The 19,618-nt window shown below is 43.0% G+C and overlaps 2 protein-coding genes across 3 annotated transcripts in view; one reads left to right on the forward strand and one right to left on the reverse strand.

Annotated features, from left to right (window-relative positions):
* The window catches only part of LOC311445058 (uncharacterized protein), a 155,319-nt gene extending 142,495 nt beyond the window's left edge, over positions 1-12,824 (forward strand). Inside the window, exons 5-7 of the transcript XR_014698175.1 lie at positions 3,128-3,423; positions 4,927-5,089; positions 11,411-12,824. The gene's annotated coding sequence lies outside the window, so the exon portion shown is untranslated. The remainder of the gene's footprint in view (positions 1-3,127; positions 3,424-4,926; positions 5,090-11,410) is intronic.
* Positions 12,825-13,379: 555 nt separating this feature from the next.
* The window catches only part of XYLT1 (xylosyltransferase 1), a 183,701-nt gene continuing 177,462 nt past the window's right edge, over positions 13,380-19,618 (reverse strand). For both annotated transcript variants that reach the window (XM_084536741.1, XM_084536742.1), the window contains exon 11: positions 13,380-14,038. In XM_084536741.1, coding sequence (XP_084392867.1) covers positions 13,716-14,038 — 323 coding nt within the window. In that variant the 3' untranslated portion in view covers positions 13,380-13,715. The remainder of the gene's footprint in view (positions 14,039-19,618) is intronic.

Raw genomic sequence — 19,618 nt, forward strand, 5'->3', positions numbered from 1 at the left:
GCGTCAGCCCCACACAAGAAGACCTGGTAACCACATGGGGTGGCACCAGGAAGGCTCTGCACGTGCACGAACGTCTGAGCTCGGGGCTTCAGTTCAGCCACACTCACAGTTCTCCAGGGCGGGCCATTAATATTAGATGAAAGCTCAGATAATGAAAATGGCTTTTATAGTAAAGAGCATTTTGTTACCTCTGAAGAAACAGGGAGATGCAACATGGTACGCTTCATTTTTACTGGCACTTGGTCTTCCTTCAGGCAGTCATTTTATGAAAGGCAAGATATGAATCAAAAAACCTGCCTTTACTCAGCAGAGTACTCTCTCAATTAGAAAACAGAGATTTCCCCCCACTCTGATTAGGGGAAAAGATCAGGGAATGGGCCAAGAGCAGCTGGTCACACATGGGAGAGTCGTGAGATTACATCTTTCCATGGAGTAGCTGATGCTCTGTAGAGTCATTTCTGCTGAGACAACCATCAAGCCTTAATGCTGAAGCCTTCCCTTCCCTTCCCTTCCCTTCCCTTCCCTTCCCTTCCCTTCCCTTCCCTTCCCTTCCCTTCCCTTCCCTTCCCTTCCCTTCCCTTCCCTTCCCTTCCCTTCCCTTCCCTTCCCTTCCCTTCCCTTCCCTTCCCTTCCCTTCCCTTCCCTTCCCTTCCCTAATTTTTAAAACCCGAAGTTTTAGAGGATTTGTATCAATCAGCCAAAAAAAGTTTTTAAACATGTGGGTGTGAAGGACTAGTTCTGGAGGTGAGCCAGGGGCAGGGGGTGCTGCAGGGCCAAGCTGTGGTGCACCAGTCAGGGCTTCGGCAGGAGTCAGGGTGCGGTGTGACACACTGTAACTGCTGGTAGGGGAATGTACAGGGCTGCCTGTGGGGAAAAAAACACCTGCAAAGAGGGCTGCTGCTCGTAAATATTAAAATCAGTCAGAAATGCAACAAAAGGGCCAGCAGAGCATAGAGTGATGCACTTTTTTTTTTTTTTTTTAATAATTGTGGTTTTCTGTGGAATAGCTGCTGGACAGTGCTCAGGTTTCTGCAGAGCCACCCAGCAAATGTGCTGTTCTTATTGGCAGGGGATACAAACTGCACTGCAATGTAATATATATGGAAAAGGGACAGCTTCATTTTCTCTTTTCACAACAGTTTTGGGGCTTATTTCACTATATTTTAAATAAACATTATTTTTGTTGTTGATTCAGCTCAAAACACCAAAAGTCCTAAATTAGAGTGCGCAAAGGAAGAAGAGGGCGGGCTGCAGCTGAGCTGAAACATCAGGCAAACAGACAGCAAGCAGCCTGTGGTGTGAGAGCTGCAGTTGCTGTTTGTCACAGCTTCTACCTAGACTGGAGCAGAGAAAAAGATATTCTCAAGTCCTACAAGTGTTCTCTATGTGACCTGCTTGTGTTCTGAGGTTAGTTACTTGCACAGCCCACATCAGACTTGCAGTGCTGTGTTTCACATCTGTGCACTGGGATGCTCAGGTACCAAAATGGAAGAGCTGCAGAATAAATCGCTGCCTCACTCTTTCTCAGCCCGTCCTGTTGTAACTGAGCAGCCCCGTGCTGTGCTGGTGCACAGGGAAGGGCTGTGGGGGCTGCAAGGCTCCTGGCAGTGAGGCCGGCTCCTGGCTGAGCTCTGCAGCCGCTCCCATTTTCAGGGTAAACACAGTGCTACATGTGTCCAACAGACCATCACTTCTCATTTTCCATGCCTAGGGGTCAGATGCACTGACATGGAGCAGAGCGAGGCAGGCAGTGCTCCAAACATTGGTGTTTTAAGGGGTTCTCCTGAAAAAAACACCCTCTGGGAGCTCAGGAGCACATGTCCTGCTGCCCTGTCCTGGTGCAGGCAGCCTCACAGTCTGCCTGTAGCTGGCAGGAGGATGGTGGGGTCGGGGATTCTGGGCTGAGTTGCGGCAGTGCCACCGTCACATTCCTCCAGCCCTGCGTGACGCACATCGTGCACGAGTCGCCGTGCGCCAGCCGGAGAGTGGCACTAAAAATAAAGCTGTGGCGTTGCTGCTGTGCTAGGCTCCTGCTGGGATGTCTTGGTTTGTCTTATAACATCTTCAAGGCCAGTTGAAAGCAAGGAAAAAAGAAAAAAAAGGAGAGGGAAAAAAAAAAAAAAGAGCCTTTTTGCTTTTGAGGCTGAATCAAGAGGCAGCTGGTAGAAATCAGTGTTGTTTCATTCACTGGCTGCACGGCACTAAGTTCCTTTTGGTACTGATGCGCACACACTCTATGGCATGCTTAATTAAATAGAGAGTATTACGTTTGTGTTACTATTTCCTGACTTCTCGTATAGAAACCAGTGTAATTTATGCTAATTAATTGATTGAGCAAATTAATTCGACACTTCTCCACGTAAGGGGGAAGGACCGTGATGCAGCTCAGACTCAGAGAGCAGCCGAGTGCTGGCACCCCGAGAGGGACGGGAGGGGGCAGTGCCTATGGATGTGTGGGCTCTGCAGAGAAAAGGACTAAATCAGAACAAAAAGCTTCAAAAGGGGAATTTTTTGGGAAAAAAACACAAAACATTTAAAAAAAAAAAAAAAAAGCATTCTTTTAAACAGGCTGTCTTATGGAAGGGCATTTCAGAGCATGATTTTTTTCGTGACATTGTACTGCAGGAGATTGAAGGTGCCTTGGCTGGCAGCAAACTCCTACACGTGCATGGAGGCTGCAGCAGAAAAGCCAGGGCCAGGCACAGTTGCATTGCGCTGCTGTGATGCGACAGGTCCTGGTGTCTTCCTGCTTCTTCCCCTCTTTTTTACTTTTCCTGAAGGCAAAGAGTTATTTCTTCTTCTGAGGGCTAGGGATGGAGTTGTTGTCTGCTGATGAAAGCAAGCCATCAGTGAGCAGTAATGGGAAACCAGGGATGGCATGGCAGGCAGGGGCTTGCTTTCAATGCACAAAAAAAGCCCTTTTAAATTTAAATGTAGCAAGGAATTAAAAGCACATATAGGCGGATTTTATTAGAAATATTTGATCTTGGCTATTAATCTGTTATAAGAATACTTTCATTTCCTGGCCATATGTACCCAGTGATAGACTTTCATAAATGAGATCACATTAAAATGTACTTTATGTTTCTAGTGAAATCTCTTTTATTATTATGCACGTTCTATTTAGGAAAAAAATTACAGCAGCAGACGAAGAGGAGTAAATTAGTTTAACTCATTTATACATGAATGAAATACTGCTCCTGCCTGGTGCAATAGGTGCAAAGGCTCTGCATGGTGCAATACCCAAATGCCTGGGGAAGGGGCTGCTCCATCACGGTTGTGCTACCAGCTGGAGGAGGACTCAGTGGCAGTGGCAATAAAAGCAGCCCTGCAAGTGGCTCATATAGTGCTGGGCAGCAAAGCAGCAAATTCCCAACATCCAGACCCCCAGGGACTGAAGCCAACCTAGGTATTCTCCTTGTGGTAAGTATTACTGAAGGTACAAGTGGTGGCTGGGAGGTGCAGAGCTGCTTCTTGGTGTGGGTGGGAGAGGCGTGTAACCCAAGAGACAGTGAGGACCCCTCCCAGCTGTGCTTTCCCAGTCAACCCAGGTAACGCTGCTGCAGGGCAGGTGCTTTGTGTTAAACCCCTGTAACTATGTGCCACAGACCAGGCACTAAGTTGAAAAAATAATTAAAAAAAAGTAACACATTTCTGGATCATGTTAATTACTACTAAATAAGCCTAATAAATAAGCCTGAGACTGTGAGCATGACACTGGGAACCTGGCATGCGACCACTTTGATTGAGGGCTGCCCGGAACAACCCTGGGCTGCCAGGTGAAGGCATAAACCATGCCCAAGGGCTGATTTGGCACCACAGCGACCAAGCTCAGCCTTCATAAAGCAATTAACAATTTCTTGTGTGTCTTTTTTTTTTTAAATATAGTAGAAACTCATGAATCTCCCACTTTTTAATCATTTATAGACTGCACAGAAATGCAGCAGCTTGTGTTTGTGAAGCCTCAGATCACTGGATCACTGTTTGCTCTTTTTTTTTTTTTAGAAAACAGGCTACATTTTCTTTAGTAATGGATGAAGAAAAGTCAAAAATCCTGGCACTGGAATGAAAGCCCTATTGTCAAGGCAATCGCTGTTGCACGTGGTTTACTGTGCTTTCCTATTGGCAAACTGCTCTGCAGTGCATTCTGAGTCATTATTGTGAATTAAGCATGCTCTACTCTATATAAATATTGATTATGATCAAGAAAGATTAGGCATGGCAGATGCAAAAAATGTGATCACACTATCTCAGTGAGACAGAGACGTATTCTTTCGTGCCACATGTCTCTGTTAGCATGACGTTGTGACAGCCCTTTCCTTGATGCTTTCTGGGATTTTTGTGCGTACCCTCAAAGAGCGTTCAGATCCTAGCTGAAGTCCACAAAGACAGCAAAACACTTGAACACCTGGTAGCTTTTTTTTTTTTTTTTTTTTTTTTTTTTTTAATTCAGGCCAATGACACATTTGGAGATGATTAAAACAAAGGTTGAGCTTTTATTTTTTTAACATGCCAAGAACATTAGCAGCTGGATGAGGAATGAGCCAGAAAAAAAAAAAAAAAAAAAAAAAGCAGCATACTTAGCCCATCTATAAATAAAACCAGGCTTCAGTGCTGAGAGCAGTCTTCTTTTTTTCTTTTCTTTTTCCCCTCTGCAGAAAAATCTTTTCTTTGTACCAGGACTAAAATATTAGCACTGTGTTCCCTCCTCTGTTTAAACAGACCTCTTCCATTGCATCTAAGTGCCAAAAAAGTGGAATTCCTGAACAGCAGGTGAAAAGAAAACACAAGATCAAAAGCAGCTCTGGCTGCCAAGAGAACCTGCAGCACTGCTTGGGGGTGCATGAAGAAGTCACGCAGACTCCTGATGGTGTCAGAGACTTTTGGAAGGTCATCAAGGATTTTTTTTTTTTTTTTTTTTTTCAGGCATCCCACATCAAAAAGCAGCCCTAGGAGACAAACTTGCAACACATCATGAGGACCATGCTAAAGAGACCCATCACCCTTATAAGAAAATCTAACTGGTTTTCCTCAGCACATCTATGGAAAGCAGCTCTTAAAAAATCTGTGATCAGAGTGGAGCCTGTGGGTAAGAAAATAAATTTAAGTGTTCATCTGGGTGAACGTTAGGCAATGGCTAGTTTGGGTCTTAAGCCAGTTTAGGAGAACTAGGCAAGAAATGGTCTTTCTGAGCTCATCCTCTCAGTAGAGGCAAAGGGCATTTATTTTGCTGTCCTTAAAAGCAGGGAGCTCTAACATTAGGTCGTGTTCCTGCACCCAGCTGCCTATTCCTATGTCCATTGCCAGATCCTTCATCTTTTGGCACGATGAACACTTTGGGGATGCATGGAACAAACTGCTCCAATGTGCCTTGTAGGTGGTGACCTTTAGAAAACAGACCTAAGGCAGGCTCCTTGTTAATCCTTTCTGCCCCTCTGCCTATAGGAGTCATTTGAGATTGAAAACAAGGAGAACTTGGTTTAAAAAGATTGCACGTCTCGACCCCATGGTGTCAGTGGTGCTGGGAGCTCTGTGGTGCCCAGCCCCTGCCTCCTGACGCCGCTCCTGACGGTGACATTAGTCCCGTGGCATGTGCAAGCCATCAGCTTGACCAACAAAAATTGATTTCCAAAAGGCACCTGTGAAAGTTTCCTCCATAATTACTATGGCTGGGAAATGAGGCCCAAGAAATGACTTATTGAGAAGCATAACAGTATCAGCATTGGGATCACAGCTCAGTAGTGCTTTGTTCCATTTTTACTCCTAAAGAACATCAAATAGCAAAGTTATTTTAAATAAAGACTTCCATTAGTGGGTTTAAAAATAACACAGTGTGCACATCCATTCCTAAAGACAGCTTTTTTTTTTTTTTTTATTTTAAAATTCTGCATCTGAAAACACAGTATGACAGAAAGCATTTATGTACAACTGCAGTGTTTTTGGTATAATACAGTATTTAATACATCCATTTCATTTTCTGCAAAAAAAAAAAAAAAATTGCTTTATTGGACAAAAAAACAAACTCCCATTGACAAAGAATACAGCTAAGGCACATTGTTTTCTGCTAAATGAAAGACAAAAGGGTGCAAAAAGGGGTAGTGCAATAATTGCTGAAAATCACATTCTACTACAAGAAAAGCATTCTGACTTTGAACTTTGATTACCGGTCAATTTAAGACATTTCAATATCTCATAAAATACTCCGTTAAATAAATAGCAAAATATCTACATCTTTCAGTGTGTTCCATTTGAATTTCCAATTTTTTTTTAAACTTTGCTGTATATACATGTGTTTTTTTTTCTTATTCAATAGCTTACAAAATATTTCTGTACAGTTTTATGCATATTATGATCTATAACAAAATAGTTATTTCTTAAAACTATATTACCACCAGTCTTTGAAAATGACAGAATAGGAATAACTTATTATGGATTATGTTAGGCAATACAAAAATCCAATCAACCAAAACCAAAACCAAAATAACAAAGTCAGAAAAATCATTTCATTAACTCGAATTAATACTTTTTGTTTCACAAATCTTCTTTGCTATGTAAACCCTTCTCAGTTGCCTTTGGGTTGTATATGCATCAGAACACTGGAACAGGGTAGGATTTGGGATTCCTAAAGCACTGCAGCCTGCCGGGAATATTGGTGCTACTGAAACATGAGAGTTCTCCATGGAGAAAAAGCATTAAAGAAACCAACACATCCAAGCCTTAGCAGAAGGCCTTGGTTTCTGCTGACTTTGACAACCTTTGGACATGGCTCTAAAGGCCAGATGTTTGGAAGTGAATTTATGACTGGTGATACAGCCAGACTCCTCTGCCTTCTATGTGTACTGTTAGATTCCCAACTATCACTCAAAATCTGGCCCCAAGTGGTGATGTTCTTCAGATTTTAAGACCAAACCATTAAAGAGAATACAGCTTCTCCCAGTTACCAGTATGACTCTGAAAGGCATGCTACTATCTCATGTCAAAATGAGTGAAATTACTCCAGAAATTGTCTTGTGCATCTGAGAGCAATCTGTCCTGTTACAGTCTGAAGATAAATAAAAAGCTATTAAGTTTGCACTTTGTAGGTAATTAAATCCACCTTCCTTATCTACAATAAGTTGCAAAAGACAGAGCTCATAATTTCCTAAGGTTTGTATGAATGTCTGAGCCTTCCTTTTGCCCAAAGGGAAGGTCATTTTCTTCCCTTAAAGATTGCGTTTGTAAGCAATTTCTATTGTATTTGTGAAGTGTAAGCTGACAGCAACACAACTGAGCTGTAATAGAAATCTCAAGGTGCCTTTTATTCCTTCCACAGCAAACAGAAAGAGTGAGCAAGACACAGACAACACCTAACTTTCTAACACGGTTTAAGGCCACATTTAGGAAGGATGAAAGTAAGGCTTCTGTAAGGGGCAACACACTGGATGCCACAATGGGAACAGACACTTCAAAGCCAGCAGGCTTTACCTAACGAAAATCTGGAACACCATCCCAATTTTGGCCAGTAGGTCTGTGCCTTCTTTTGGATATAAGCTAGAAAATAAAATTCAATGCCACGGACATCCTCCTCCAGAATATTCCCAGCAAACTGAAGGTGCTCCCCTAGCAATAGATTACTATTGTTTCAGTCGAGGGTGTTAATTACAACAGAACCAAAGACAAGCAAAGTCATTACAATATACAAATGCAGCGCAATGAACCGCGCCTAGAATTGTCACTCTGTTATCAGAGGCACCTGTACAGTATCTTGCTGTTTATTTGGCAAGGTTACATGTAATACTTCTAGGTTTTAACAAAGTAGAAAGAGAATTTGCATAGATTGTACATTCAGTTCAAGGAGATTTCTGGTACCTTTTTTTGTTGTTATCAGGTAAACGTGTTTGCAGACACAGTGAGGTAGCAGCTGTGATAGCACCCATGAGCAAAAGAAGGTAACCAAGGCAGAAGCAAAGAGAGGAGAGTGATCTATACACTGTCGTTAGTATTAAGGAGCAAAATCAACATGGTACCTGCAGTCTCACATCATGAGGGTTAATTGCTGCCAAGAACACACTCAACTGCAAAAAGCCTAATGCTGCTGTTGTCCTGGGTGACATGGGCTGCAAGACCTCATTGCCTCAATTTTAAATGCTCTCAGCCTGATTCTCCTTTTCCTTACATTGGTGGTGGTGGTGAAGGCTTTCAAAGGCCAGTTACCAATCTGAACACTTGCCCTTGAATAGCCTAGAGGAAGAAAGGCATTTCCCTACAAAATCCTTCCCACACTTGCTGTGGATCTATATGCCACATATTCTATGATTCTGTGATACTGTCTACAGCATCCTGGCTGCTCTTAACCCTCTTTCACATTTGTTTGGCTCCTCTGTGCCTGCTGCAGCAGTGCCTGCCCTCTGCGGGGACCTCTGCAGGCCGGTCCCCCTGTTCTCAGCAGCCCCCCTGGGCCCCCAGCACGGGCAGTGTCCTGTCCCTCCAACACCTGCTTGTACCCTGCCCATGGATGGCAGCCCTGGAGCTGTCAGAGCTGGCAGAAGCTGGAGGGTTTGGTCTGGGAAGACTCTGTTATGTTTTCAGTTGTCATTGACAGGCCATGTTTAAGTTTAAGGCGATGTGCTACAAATCCCTAAGACTAACTTGGAGGCCATGAATAGTTGAAAAGAAAGCACATATAGATCATTACCTTCTCGCTACCAGACTGAAGCTAAGGACAACAGGAAATGCTGCTAACCACTTTCTACCAGGTCAGTCTTGCTCTGCTGCTGAACTAACCAGACCTACTGTTACACATATTGAATATCTGTGCCTGAAGAGTCAGGAAGAGAGAACCGCTGTCAGTTTTACAGCCACCTTCATGTATGTTAGTACTGAGCTGGCTGAAGGCTGCTCTGAAAAGCAAACTTTTCCAATTTACAGCTTGGGGTTTTGAAGAAGCCTAAGGGATTTGGCTCACATGAATACAAAACTTCCTGCCCAATGGAAAGCAAAGAAGTCAGCCAAGGTATAATTTGGCCAACTCCCGAAGCCTTGGGATCTGGGAAAGCAACAAGGAGGGTGTGATAGCCAGCAGCAAGCTGGCAGTTCTCTGACAGCTGTGATGAGAACTACAGAAATCAACAGAAGTTGGTCCTCATTGTCTGGCCACAATTAAAATCTGGATTTGGTTTTATTTTTATCTGGGAAGTCAAAACTAAGATCTCATGGTATCAGCATTTCTCAGTCTTGCTGTGCAGAAGAGTTGCCCAGTTTGTTCAAAGTATTGTTGCAGCATGGTTTTATGAAACTTTTGCAAAGTTTTAGCATCTTCTTTATCTTTACCCTGCCCAGAGAAGCTGTGGATGCCCCATTCCTGGAAGTGTTCAAGGCCAGGTTGGATGGGGCTTTGAACAAGCTGATCTAGCAGAAGGTGTTCCTGCCCATGGCAGGGGGGCTGGAATTAGATGATCTTTCAAGTCCCTTCCAACCCAAGCCATTCTGTGGTTCTGTGTCTCTCCCTTCAGTCAGGTTTAGAAAATTCCAGTTCTGATTCACTGACTTCACTGTGCTGGTCACTGTAATAGTAGCTAAGAGAGACTGAGGCTTCATTAGTATTGCAGTTAGCTCTGCAGATGAACAGAAGGTGAACACACATTAGTTGGTCCTTCCGAAGGTGCTGCAGGATCATTGTTAATTTGCTGTTAAACAACTGTACATGCATTGTGCATTAAAGCTGATACCTAGGAAGCTAAAGTCAATTTGTAGCACACAAATGCACATTCCTGCATCTCTAGGCTTAGTGATAATGAAGGCTTAGCAACAGAGACACAGATGGACTTCCTTGTGTAATACTTGCCATCATGGAGGGATTCTTAAAATTCTCTGCTTGCTGAGAGCACAAAAAATGAAGGCATAATTTTAATTCTAGAAATTTGAATATCAGAAAATGAAAATATAAATATGACTACTCAGTGTCCAAATGTCATCAAAGAGTTGGACACACTTAAAAATAAACTGTCATTTGAGCTATTTCTATTAGCCTCAAGGCTTAACATTACCATATAAACAGGTCTGCATATCACTAAGACTGACTTTGGATGTAATTTATTAAATCATATATGTAGATGTTCTACATCTTGCCACATTTCCTTTCTGTGTAATACTGATTGATCACAGAAGTGTTACATGGCTATCGCACAGAATGGGCACAGAATTTAAATGAGCAAAGCATTATACACAGAGGACAAATGCGTGCATATGGAAGTACACCCCTTTGCCACAGAAAGGGATTCTGATCAAAGCTGGCTTTCAGTTGGAGTCCTATTCAGCAAGGACTAGCCAGTGTGATTGGAAAATAACACTAGCACATTCAAATGAAGATGCATAACTTGCTTGTTTTGTACGAACTGTGGTCCCTGCTCTGAATTCTCCTTTTCACCAAATGTAAGATCTGTGAAGTTATTCTCTTCTAACAATATATAATATTCATCACAGGCTCCAAGTGCCTGCCATTTCAGAACCAGAAAAGCCACTTAGCAGAGCGTCGTTCTTAGCAGCACTGCCACAGCCACAGCTTGGAGCAAGCTCTGATTCCTGATGGAAAGCCTGGCTTTCCGTGGGTTTTACTGCACAATTACAGCACTTTGCAACTCAGACACAGTGTCCCTATAGGACATATGTGTCTGTGGCTGCACACTAACAGCTATAGCAGAATTTGTCATTTACGGCCAAAACCTGACACTCAGCTCAGAAGATGTTCCAAACATGGCAGCTCATCCTCTAATGATTTCAAACACATGTAGTAGTTATTCACAGGATACTGTCACCCCTTTTATTTATGTTGGACTTGACTCTGAAGTCCTCACTTAGAATCAGCGCTCCATAGAAATTTTGCCTGAGAAAGGGCTGTAGGACCAGCCTCTGCAGTTCTACAGCTCGTGCTGTGAGTACCAGCTTGCTACAAAATTTCTTTGTGTAGATGCTTTTTGTCTTTCAGAAAACAAAGTAATATTAAAAAAAATATACATTTTAAACCTAACATATAGTGTAAATAGATGCATCAGCAACCATTTGATTTCTTTTCCTTTTCTGAACTAAAACAAAATAATTTGTGCCTTACATTTTAAGTCGCGTAAATGGCAGATTTTCTTCTAGCCACAAAAGACTGGATTGCTGTCACCTTCTGCTTCATCTAGTTAATAACGAGAATTTACCAACAAAGCACTTAAAACATTTCTGTTAAAGAATAAAAGGGTATCAAATTTGAAAATCAAGTTATCTGCATGTGTTGTGTGGGCGCACCCTTATACATATGCCTATGTGCAAGACAGACTGAAGATTTTGCGACTACCCCAGCAGTCTCACTGAGAACAATCATTGACTCGGATTGTTAAAGAAATTGTATTGTGTGCCCTAAATATGATGTTCTCCATTTGATCCGCAGGGCTTTAATGGTGCACTTGCCATTGCATCAATGTGACTAAAGCCCTGGATTTCATAATGAGGATTGGAACTCCCCAGAAAATCTGCACTTCATGAAGGAATGTTAGATTCACAATCAGCACTGTTAAAAAACAAAACAAACAGAACGACAAAAAAACCCTACTGAGTAAGTAATGACACTGTATTTCTATTACATAAACCTGTTGGCAACCCTGGTTTTAAACACACTGGCCTCCAGAGCCAGTTGAAAAGCAGGAACATTATTTTGACTGAAATATTTCAACCAGCTCTCTACAAGCTTTCCTAAAACTACAGCTCTCAAGACTGTCGAGATCAAGAAGGAAAAAAGAAAGGGAAGTGTGAGGGGAGGAAGGCCTTTTCTTAATAAAGGCAGCTTCAGTTAGTAAGATAACATAATCTTCAAGCTGCAAAAGCAGCACCTACTAATTAGTCATTGACTAAAACATAAATAATAAATACCTAAATTGTTCCTTCTATGCATCCATTTTCATGCCAGATAAACATTTCAATGCTCTGCCTTAATGCCAGCACAGCTGACACTGCAATTTCAAGTCCAAAGCAAACTGCAAGTAGCTTTAAACCAATACTACGGAGAGAGATAGAACAAGCCGCTGGGATCTCTGTGTCACGGTCATCTTGCAAGTGTTGTTTAAAAGGGAATTCAACCTTTCTGTGTGATGCGATTACGGAATGATTTAAGCATTTATTTCCCTCCTGATGTGGAAGCTTAACTCTCATCAGCAGGAATGAAAGTTAGACATGCCCACAGAAGGGTAAACAGATACCTGGTTTTATTAAATCAAAAGGATTTTTTTTCCTAGTGAACCCAATAGCTTCTAATAGCCTTTCTGGGTCAAGAGATTACCACAGCAACAGAAACAAAGTGCATGTTTTATGCAAATGCAAAACGCATCAGTTGGAGATGAATTTGCACATAAAACCTACGTTTAAAAAAGTTTTTGGAATGTAAATACATTTTTTTCCTACTGTAGAAAATGCAGCTTAAAATGATGCAACACAAGCCTATTTCAAACAGTGTGCAGCCTGCTAGAAACTCTGAAAACAGACAAGAGTAGAGTTTGTTGAGAGAATAAAGCAAAAGCACTGAGAAACATGGTGTTGCTCTTTCATGTCCAGCTTTGGTCAGGAACCCTGATGTCCTGCACAGCCTTCAAGGTTTCCTGACGAGCCTAAAAATGCCCTTCTTCATGAAGAGCTAGCAGAGCTGAGATCAAGGCAGGAAATTAGTGTTAAAACTTATTAGCCGCTACTCAATTATAGGGAAGAAATGTGTTGCTGCAGATTCAGGTCCCAGTCTTGTTCCCACTGATAAAAATAATTGCCATCTCTAAACTACAAAGGCCAAATGCCACCATTTTACTGGTTCTGAGCAACTCTGCTGCCTGAGAAAAAACAGCTCGGCTCATCAGCAAACGCGTGAGCAAACACAGCCCAACCTACCCAAATTTACACACACACTTGCTGTGCAGGAAGTCTGCAATATGCATAGGTGCTGGTGGGCTTAGAAAGACCCTGTGGATTTCAAAGGGCTGAAATCCAAAATGCTCCTTGGGCTTTTAAAATAATACTGCTACTACCCAGACCCTGAACCTGACCGCATGAGAAATGAAAGACTAACATTGCAAAACACCAGTTCCATTTAGAGTTCAGCATGAAATTAGTCTGAAAAATCTCTGACTGTAATCTGAATGTCTCTGCTTCAGCTTGCATTCCCTAACTAGGATGACAACAGACATTAGCTGAGTCCAGAATTGCTTTGTGTTATATATAACAAAAAATAATGAGGGTGTACCATAATTATTTCATGTTCTGTAAAGTAATGCGGCCATATGGGATATAGCCTGCAGTAACCAACCTCCCCAGGAAGCATAAATAGAAGGGAATTTTGCTGTGATTTATTCATGGTAGCAAAATAATTAAAGCCTATGAAACAGCAGAGGTACAGACAAATTTATTTAAAAAACACAACACTTTCAGCAGCTGCTCCTTCACTGCCCTCTCCATGGCTGCTACTGCTTCAAGGCCCGTGCGGCCGGGGCCGGCGGGACAGCAGAAGCGAACCAAGCCGTTCCTGACAGAGCTGATGGAGAGAGCAGTGCCAAAGGCCTTGTCGGAATTATTATTATTTTTTTAAGAACTATATTGCGATATGTAACAAAAAAAAGTATAATGTTCCCTTAGTTGAAACCTGGTGTGAGATTGACGTACGAAGCAAGGTTAAATTCCCTTTTAAAACCCTATGCCGCAGGAGGGCGTACCGGCTGCTACCTCAAGCGCCCGTTGGGTTTGACAGGGCCCAGCTCTGATTTGGGGTCCGGGCTCAGGGAGCTCCACGCCGTCTGTGTGCAGGCCTGCATGACGGGGCAGGCGGTGGGGCCGGTGCTGCAGATGTCCACGGCCGACCAGACGCTGCCCACCAGCGAGTCCACCCAGGCCTCCAGCTGGGCGCCCACCAGCGCCGCGTTCCTTTTGGCCTGGTCCACGCGGGCGGCGCTGATAGGGATGTTTAAGACGGGGTTCAAGCCCTGGAAGCTCTGCTCCATGTACGCATTCTTTGGAGGCCCGCTGTGATACTTCAAGGCTTCCTCTGGAAAAAGCAGAAATAAGCCCAAAAATCAGTGTGTTAAAGAAAATCTTTAGGATTTGAGGGTTCAGCACAACAGAAAGGCAGGCCCGGCCCCGTGGGCTTCCCAGCAGGGCACTCGCTACAAGCTCCTGTCCATACCTGGAGCTTGAGCAATGCACAGCTCCCTGTAAGAAACTCATTTTTCACTCAGGAAAAGCTAGTTTTGCTTCTTTCACCGCAGAGGAAGCCTGGGAGCTATGCCCTGCTCAGCTGAAGTTACCTCTGCAGATGCCCATGGATGACCACACTGAAATGAGGGACTGGTTCAAAGAGACCTGGAAGGAGAAGGCTGCCAACCGCAGACAGACCTTCAAGTACTATCAATGATTTGTCTGGAAGAAAGAGCTGAGATCTTGGCCTATTTTTTCTTCTCGACTGATTCCCCTTCCTCTGCTGTAGAAGTCACAACATTTATGAGCTCTATCTGCCTCCAAAACCCGTGTGGTACCACTCCTGGCACTGGAAGGACAACACCGCCTCAGCAGACCAGACGTGGCTGATGAAACCTGTGTAACTCCAGCATCATTCCTGGAAGTGCTCCAATCTCACTGGGAAAGTGCTCTCTAATGACAATCGTATTTCCAGCTCTTGCTCTGAATAATGGATCGAGACCATTTCCTAATGACACGGTTCTTTGCATTGTAGTTGCTTTTCTTACAGTAACTCTTCTACCTCAGCAAAATGCAGCACATTGTCACCCCAAATCTGTAATATTGCAGCAGAACTCACTGACAGACTGTGATAACACCTTCAGAGAACTGGATGCTGCGGGTCTGACCACCCTCGTCTAAGGCACGCTGACTTCTCAAGGTCTTTGAGTAGGTTACGGTGCTACTCATAAAACCAGAATGTGACCCTCTAAAAATATTCACTCAGTGCCTCTAGGGAGTAAATTTTCAACCATTTCTTTCTGTTCTCAGCTGAGCTCTTTACCATCTTTGCTCCCGGCAGCACAGAGGATACGTTTAGCTCTGCCAACACACACGCTGTCTAAAACACAAAAAGGGCCCATTCAGGGCGCTCCAGGCTAGGAAAGCCACTGGGTTCAGATATCGTTTAGAGGCCAGGAATTACATATTCATGTCTACAATTCCTTCCACATGTCCTTGCTGCTTGCACTGCAGCCTGACACTGAGCCCTTTCTTCCACGCAGAGGACAGTATCCCAGGCACTGGCAATAAATCAGTACATTTATTTAGAGGGAAAAGGGACGTTTAATTGGAGCTTTGCTGTTACATTTGCAAAGTTTTTAATGTTAAATACTGCACCAGTCCATTACTTCAAATCCCCAATTAAATTAGTTCGGCAGATTCCCATCACCATTATACACTGCTTAACTGTTCCTGCATTCATCAAACCCACCTTTTATAGTTTTGTTTTAAATGTTTTGTGTGTTTTTTTTTTAATTATTTATCCAGAATAACTGCTAGTCAAAAGGAGTTTGTTCCATGTACATGTGTCAGAAGTGTGCTCTGCCAGAGCATTGCAGTTTAAGAAACAGAACAAGTACACATGATTAAATTTCCTCCTTTGGAAGTAATTAAATATGGAAGACTGTTTGTCAACAAATTAATTAAATAGGAACATTATAAGTAAAAATCCCCAAACAAATAAGAGTTGGCATTACTAGCAGGATCATCTGATTGAAATCAGCAATTCAGAGAGCTTGTTGAATTAAAGGTTGTTGTGCATGTGTTTTCTGCCTGGAACAAGAGAGATGTTTTTCCAGACAAATAATGGGATGAAGCGGAACTTGCTCGGCTTCAGGACTTCGTGGATTATCAGGACTGAAACCTACAGAAGCTGTAGGACCCAGTGCTGGCGATGCAGCAGATGATCTTTTCTCTGTGGCCCCTGCTGCATAAGATCAGGGGGCTGCTCTTGCAAAACTAAGGGTGATAACCTCAGCATCTTCAACACATGTGAATGTCTCCGTGTCTCTGTTGCTGTAACTGTGTCAGACATGCCAGACTTCTCCCCCAGCACACTGCTGCTTTGCGCTGCCCCACCAAGTGACCACTGTGCTCTGCTCCAGAACCAGCCGTGCTGCAAGGACGTGCCCGCAGAGCCAATGGCAAAAGTGCATCATTGAAATGAAGGGAAAGGTTTTTGAAAAACAACAAATATTATCAGCAGATAAGAGAAGGAAAGACAGCTGGGGATAGTATTAGTAAGGACAAACCACAGTGCTTTTCAGTGTGTTACGGGCCATCACTGCACACAGAGACCATGTCCTTCCCTGATATGAAACAAATTACAAAACCCTGACTCAATACTGGAAGGGGACTGCCTGTCCCCACAGCAGAGCGAATACCTGAAGTTAGGTATCTGCACGTCCTACAGAGGAGCTACTTAACGGCAGTCAGAGCGCAGAGCTATGCATCAACAGGAAATTCTGAGGATTCAGCTCAGAACCCTCTAAGTCTCTGTTGAAGAATTTGCAGGAGAAAGTAATAAATTCTCATCCTTGTTTACTGCCCATGCTTCTCATCCAAGCTATGGGAGATGCGGGCGATTCCTCTTTGTATTAAAGATTAAAAAAAAAAAAAAAAAAAAAAAAGAGAGAGAGTCATGACTATAACCTGCTGGGCTGGGACAGGGGAGATGCCCTGAAATACTGCACAAAGGGAGGCTGGAGCTACTGGGCTTTAAAAAGCACTGAAGCGTCAGTCCTCACTCATGAAAAAAGACTAACAACTGTAAGGCTTACCACTATGAGATGTTTCTTTATGCACTGAAAACTCCACAGTTACAGCAACGAAATCAAAATTAACTGGATTGCAGACATTAAGCCACTTTTTTTTTTTTTTTTGATAACAAAGACATCCATATAGTCCTTTGAGGTAGAGGACATACCAGTGAAAAACATACTCCACAGACTTTAAATTACAGTTTTAAAAAATAAGGTATTTTTGTCCCCCATTTTTGTTTGCACTTCACTCTGGGAGGGCATTTCATTTCTCAACCGACTTTACTTAGTGTAACTTCTTTGGACTGAACACACAGCCTGTAGTCAGCTGCACAGGCTGAGATTTCAGCATTTTTGTGTGGGTTTGTTCTTCATTTTGCAGAAAAAGCAAATGAGTTTAGACAGAGAGTGGGCCAAGGAATGAAAAATGTGATTACCTTAGTACACATTAAGGTGCTAGACCTGTTTTTTTTAAAAGCAACACAGAACATACAGTTTTATTTCTTTACTTGAATCGTGTTGAAACCCTCTGGCAAAGAGGTAATTTTTTTATTGACATTTGGTTTGTTTTCTCTTGCAGCAAACAAGACAGTGCTGCATTTGCTCATTGTGAAGCTAATCGACTCCTTGTCAACTGGATCTGAACTAAATTTCGAAGCAAATCCTTGTCTTCAGGGTTTTTCTTGAAATGACGATTCCAGGGCATGTCTACTGTCTGCAGCCATGTGCCTGCCTGCTGCTATTACTACATTTATCAAGAACATGTCATGTTACAGCTGGTTAATTTAAAGAAATCACAGCAGTTCTGACACAAGTTGCCACCCACTTTATAATCTGTATAGATGCAATTAGAATTGATTGAGCCACTGCAAATAACCAACGGCAAAACAAAGGTTTCCCAGTATATACTTAATTAAGATGATCCATAAATATGGATTAGGTTAAAAGGCTTTTGAGATGCGTGTGCATCATAGGATGTCTGCTAATGCCGTCAAGCCTTTGAAAGAGGAAGCTGTAGCTGGAGGGCACTGGACCAGGAGCTGGGGTTTGGGGCTCCCTGCCCTGTGGTGGGGCAGCAGGGAGCAGAAGCCCCACATCAGGGGCACGTGAACATGGTAGGAACCAAACATGAAAGGTCTCTCTGAAGGAGGAAGAAAAGGATGCTCTCTGTCCCTGCCCTCTTTACTTGAAGGAAGAAGTTTTTAATTCATTTAATTATTTATTTTCAATCCAGCATTTGGTATTGGCTTGAGGTATGGGGCTTTATCTGCCCCAGAAGTGAATCTGCCCACTGGCTCACAGTAACCTATTTGGGTTTAATGAAACAGGTACTATACAGTAAATGCGTGACAACTCATTAGCATCACTCCAGCTGGGAGATCACCGTGGAAACTTTGCCATGAATATAAACTCAAATGTGAAAATGAAATTGCTTTGGGTTTTTCCCTGCACCTCTCTGTGCTCCTAGGAGCTGTGTGTGATCACACCTGGCACGAGCGCTTTGCACAGGCTTTGCACGGCACCAATGGGTGGGAAAGGGAGATGATGGAGATGCAGATCCAGCCTCTACTGAATTTGCTGTGTTTTCATGGGAACTGAAATATACTTGGTAGCTCGGGTGAGTCTGAAAACTGCTGGCTAAACAGCCTGGATTATGCCTGTTGTTTGCTTCTGCCTCTCCAGTCCCTGTGCAGGGGACCTGGACACTGAGCCTCTGAACTGCTCTTTAACTCATGCTGCTGAAAGCAGACAGTGAGAAAGCCCCGTTCCAGTGTATAGTCACTGCTAGTGATCTTCTAGTCATCTTCTCCCTGTTCTGTCTCCTCCATGTTACACTCCCTTTCTGTCTTGGCACGATGCAGTCCTAGGGCAGCCTGATGGTCCTTGGCAGCTCCCTCATGTCCTTACAGTGAGCACGGGGTTCTTGGCTTTAACACACTCAGCCATATGATGAGAAACCCCGAAATCGCCAGTTAGAAGAAGAAAAGAGAATCTGGCTGTGAGGGATGTAGGGGGAAGGAGACAGTGGTGGACCAAATGAAGCTGAACCTGATTTCTCCAAATGAGTTACCTGGCAAATTCACATCGTTCATGTGCTCCACCCCCTCTTTTTTCCCCTTCTTTCTCCATTATCCCCAACCAAGCAAACACTTGAAGGCACTCTTGAGCCAGAAGGGTCTGCTGAAAGGCAAAACTGATCCCTGACAGAACTCAGAGAAACAGGCCCAGGTTTGGATGCCTGGTAGAGAAAGAGGAGCAAGAAAGAATAGATAATATTGGACTCCAAACCTCCCACTGAAATAGCTTTGGGAGGCTCGCTTACTGTGGAGACATCCCAAACCTCCAAGTGTGCTCAAAAACACCATATAAGAACTGATCTCTGATCTTTTATAGATCTAGCTTTTGTAAAGGGCAATGAGTCCCTGTTTTTAAACAATTCACATTCTGTCAGTTATGCACATCTGGACATAATATCACAGAAAAAAAAAATGTCCCTGATTTCCCTCCTTGGTTTTACTTGCATGCACAGACTCTAGGCCAAAATTAATAAATAAATGGGAATAAAAAATGAGTAAACTAGCTGCATATGCTGTTTTTATTAACTGCTAAATGAAGTGTCTTTGCTGGTAGCTGTCCCAGAATTAATTTTTTTATTTCAAACTGTAATCATGAATTTTAAGAGTCATGATACAGGAATGAACATGTTTCAGTTTACTTAACAGAGGAGAAAGTTGCTCCCTTCATGATGCTGAGAAATTATGAGCAACTTTACCTTGTGCTCTGTGCTGAAATCATGTAGATATGCAGTGGTTTGGCAAATACAGTGATAGTTGTCATGTTCTTGCTCTCCA

The sequence above is a fragment of the Aythya ferina genome (genome assembly GCF_964211825.1).
Source record: "Aythya ferina genome assembly, chromosome: 15".
NCBI lineage: Eukaryota > Metazoa > Chordata > Aves > Anseriformes > Anatidae > Aythya > Aythya ferina.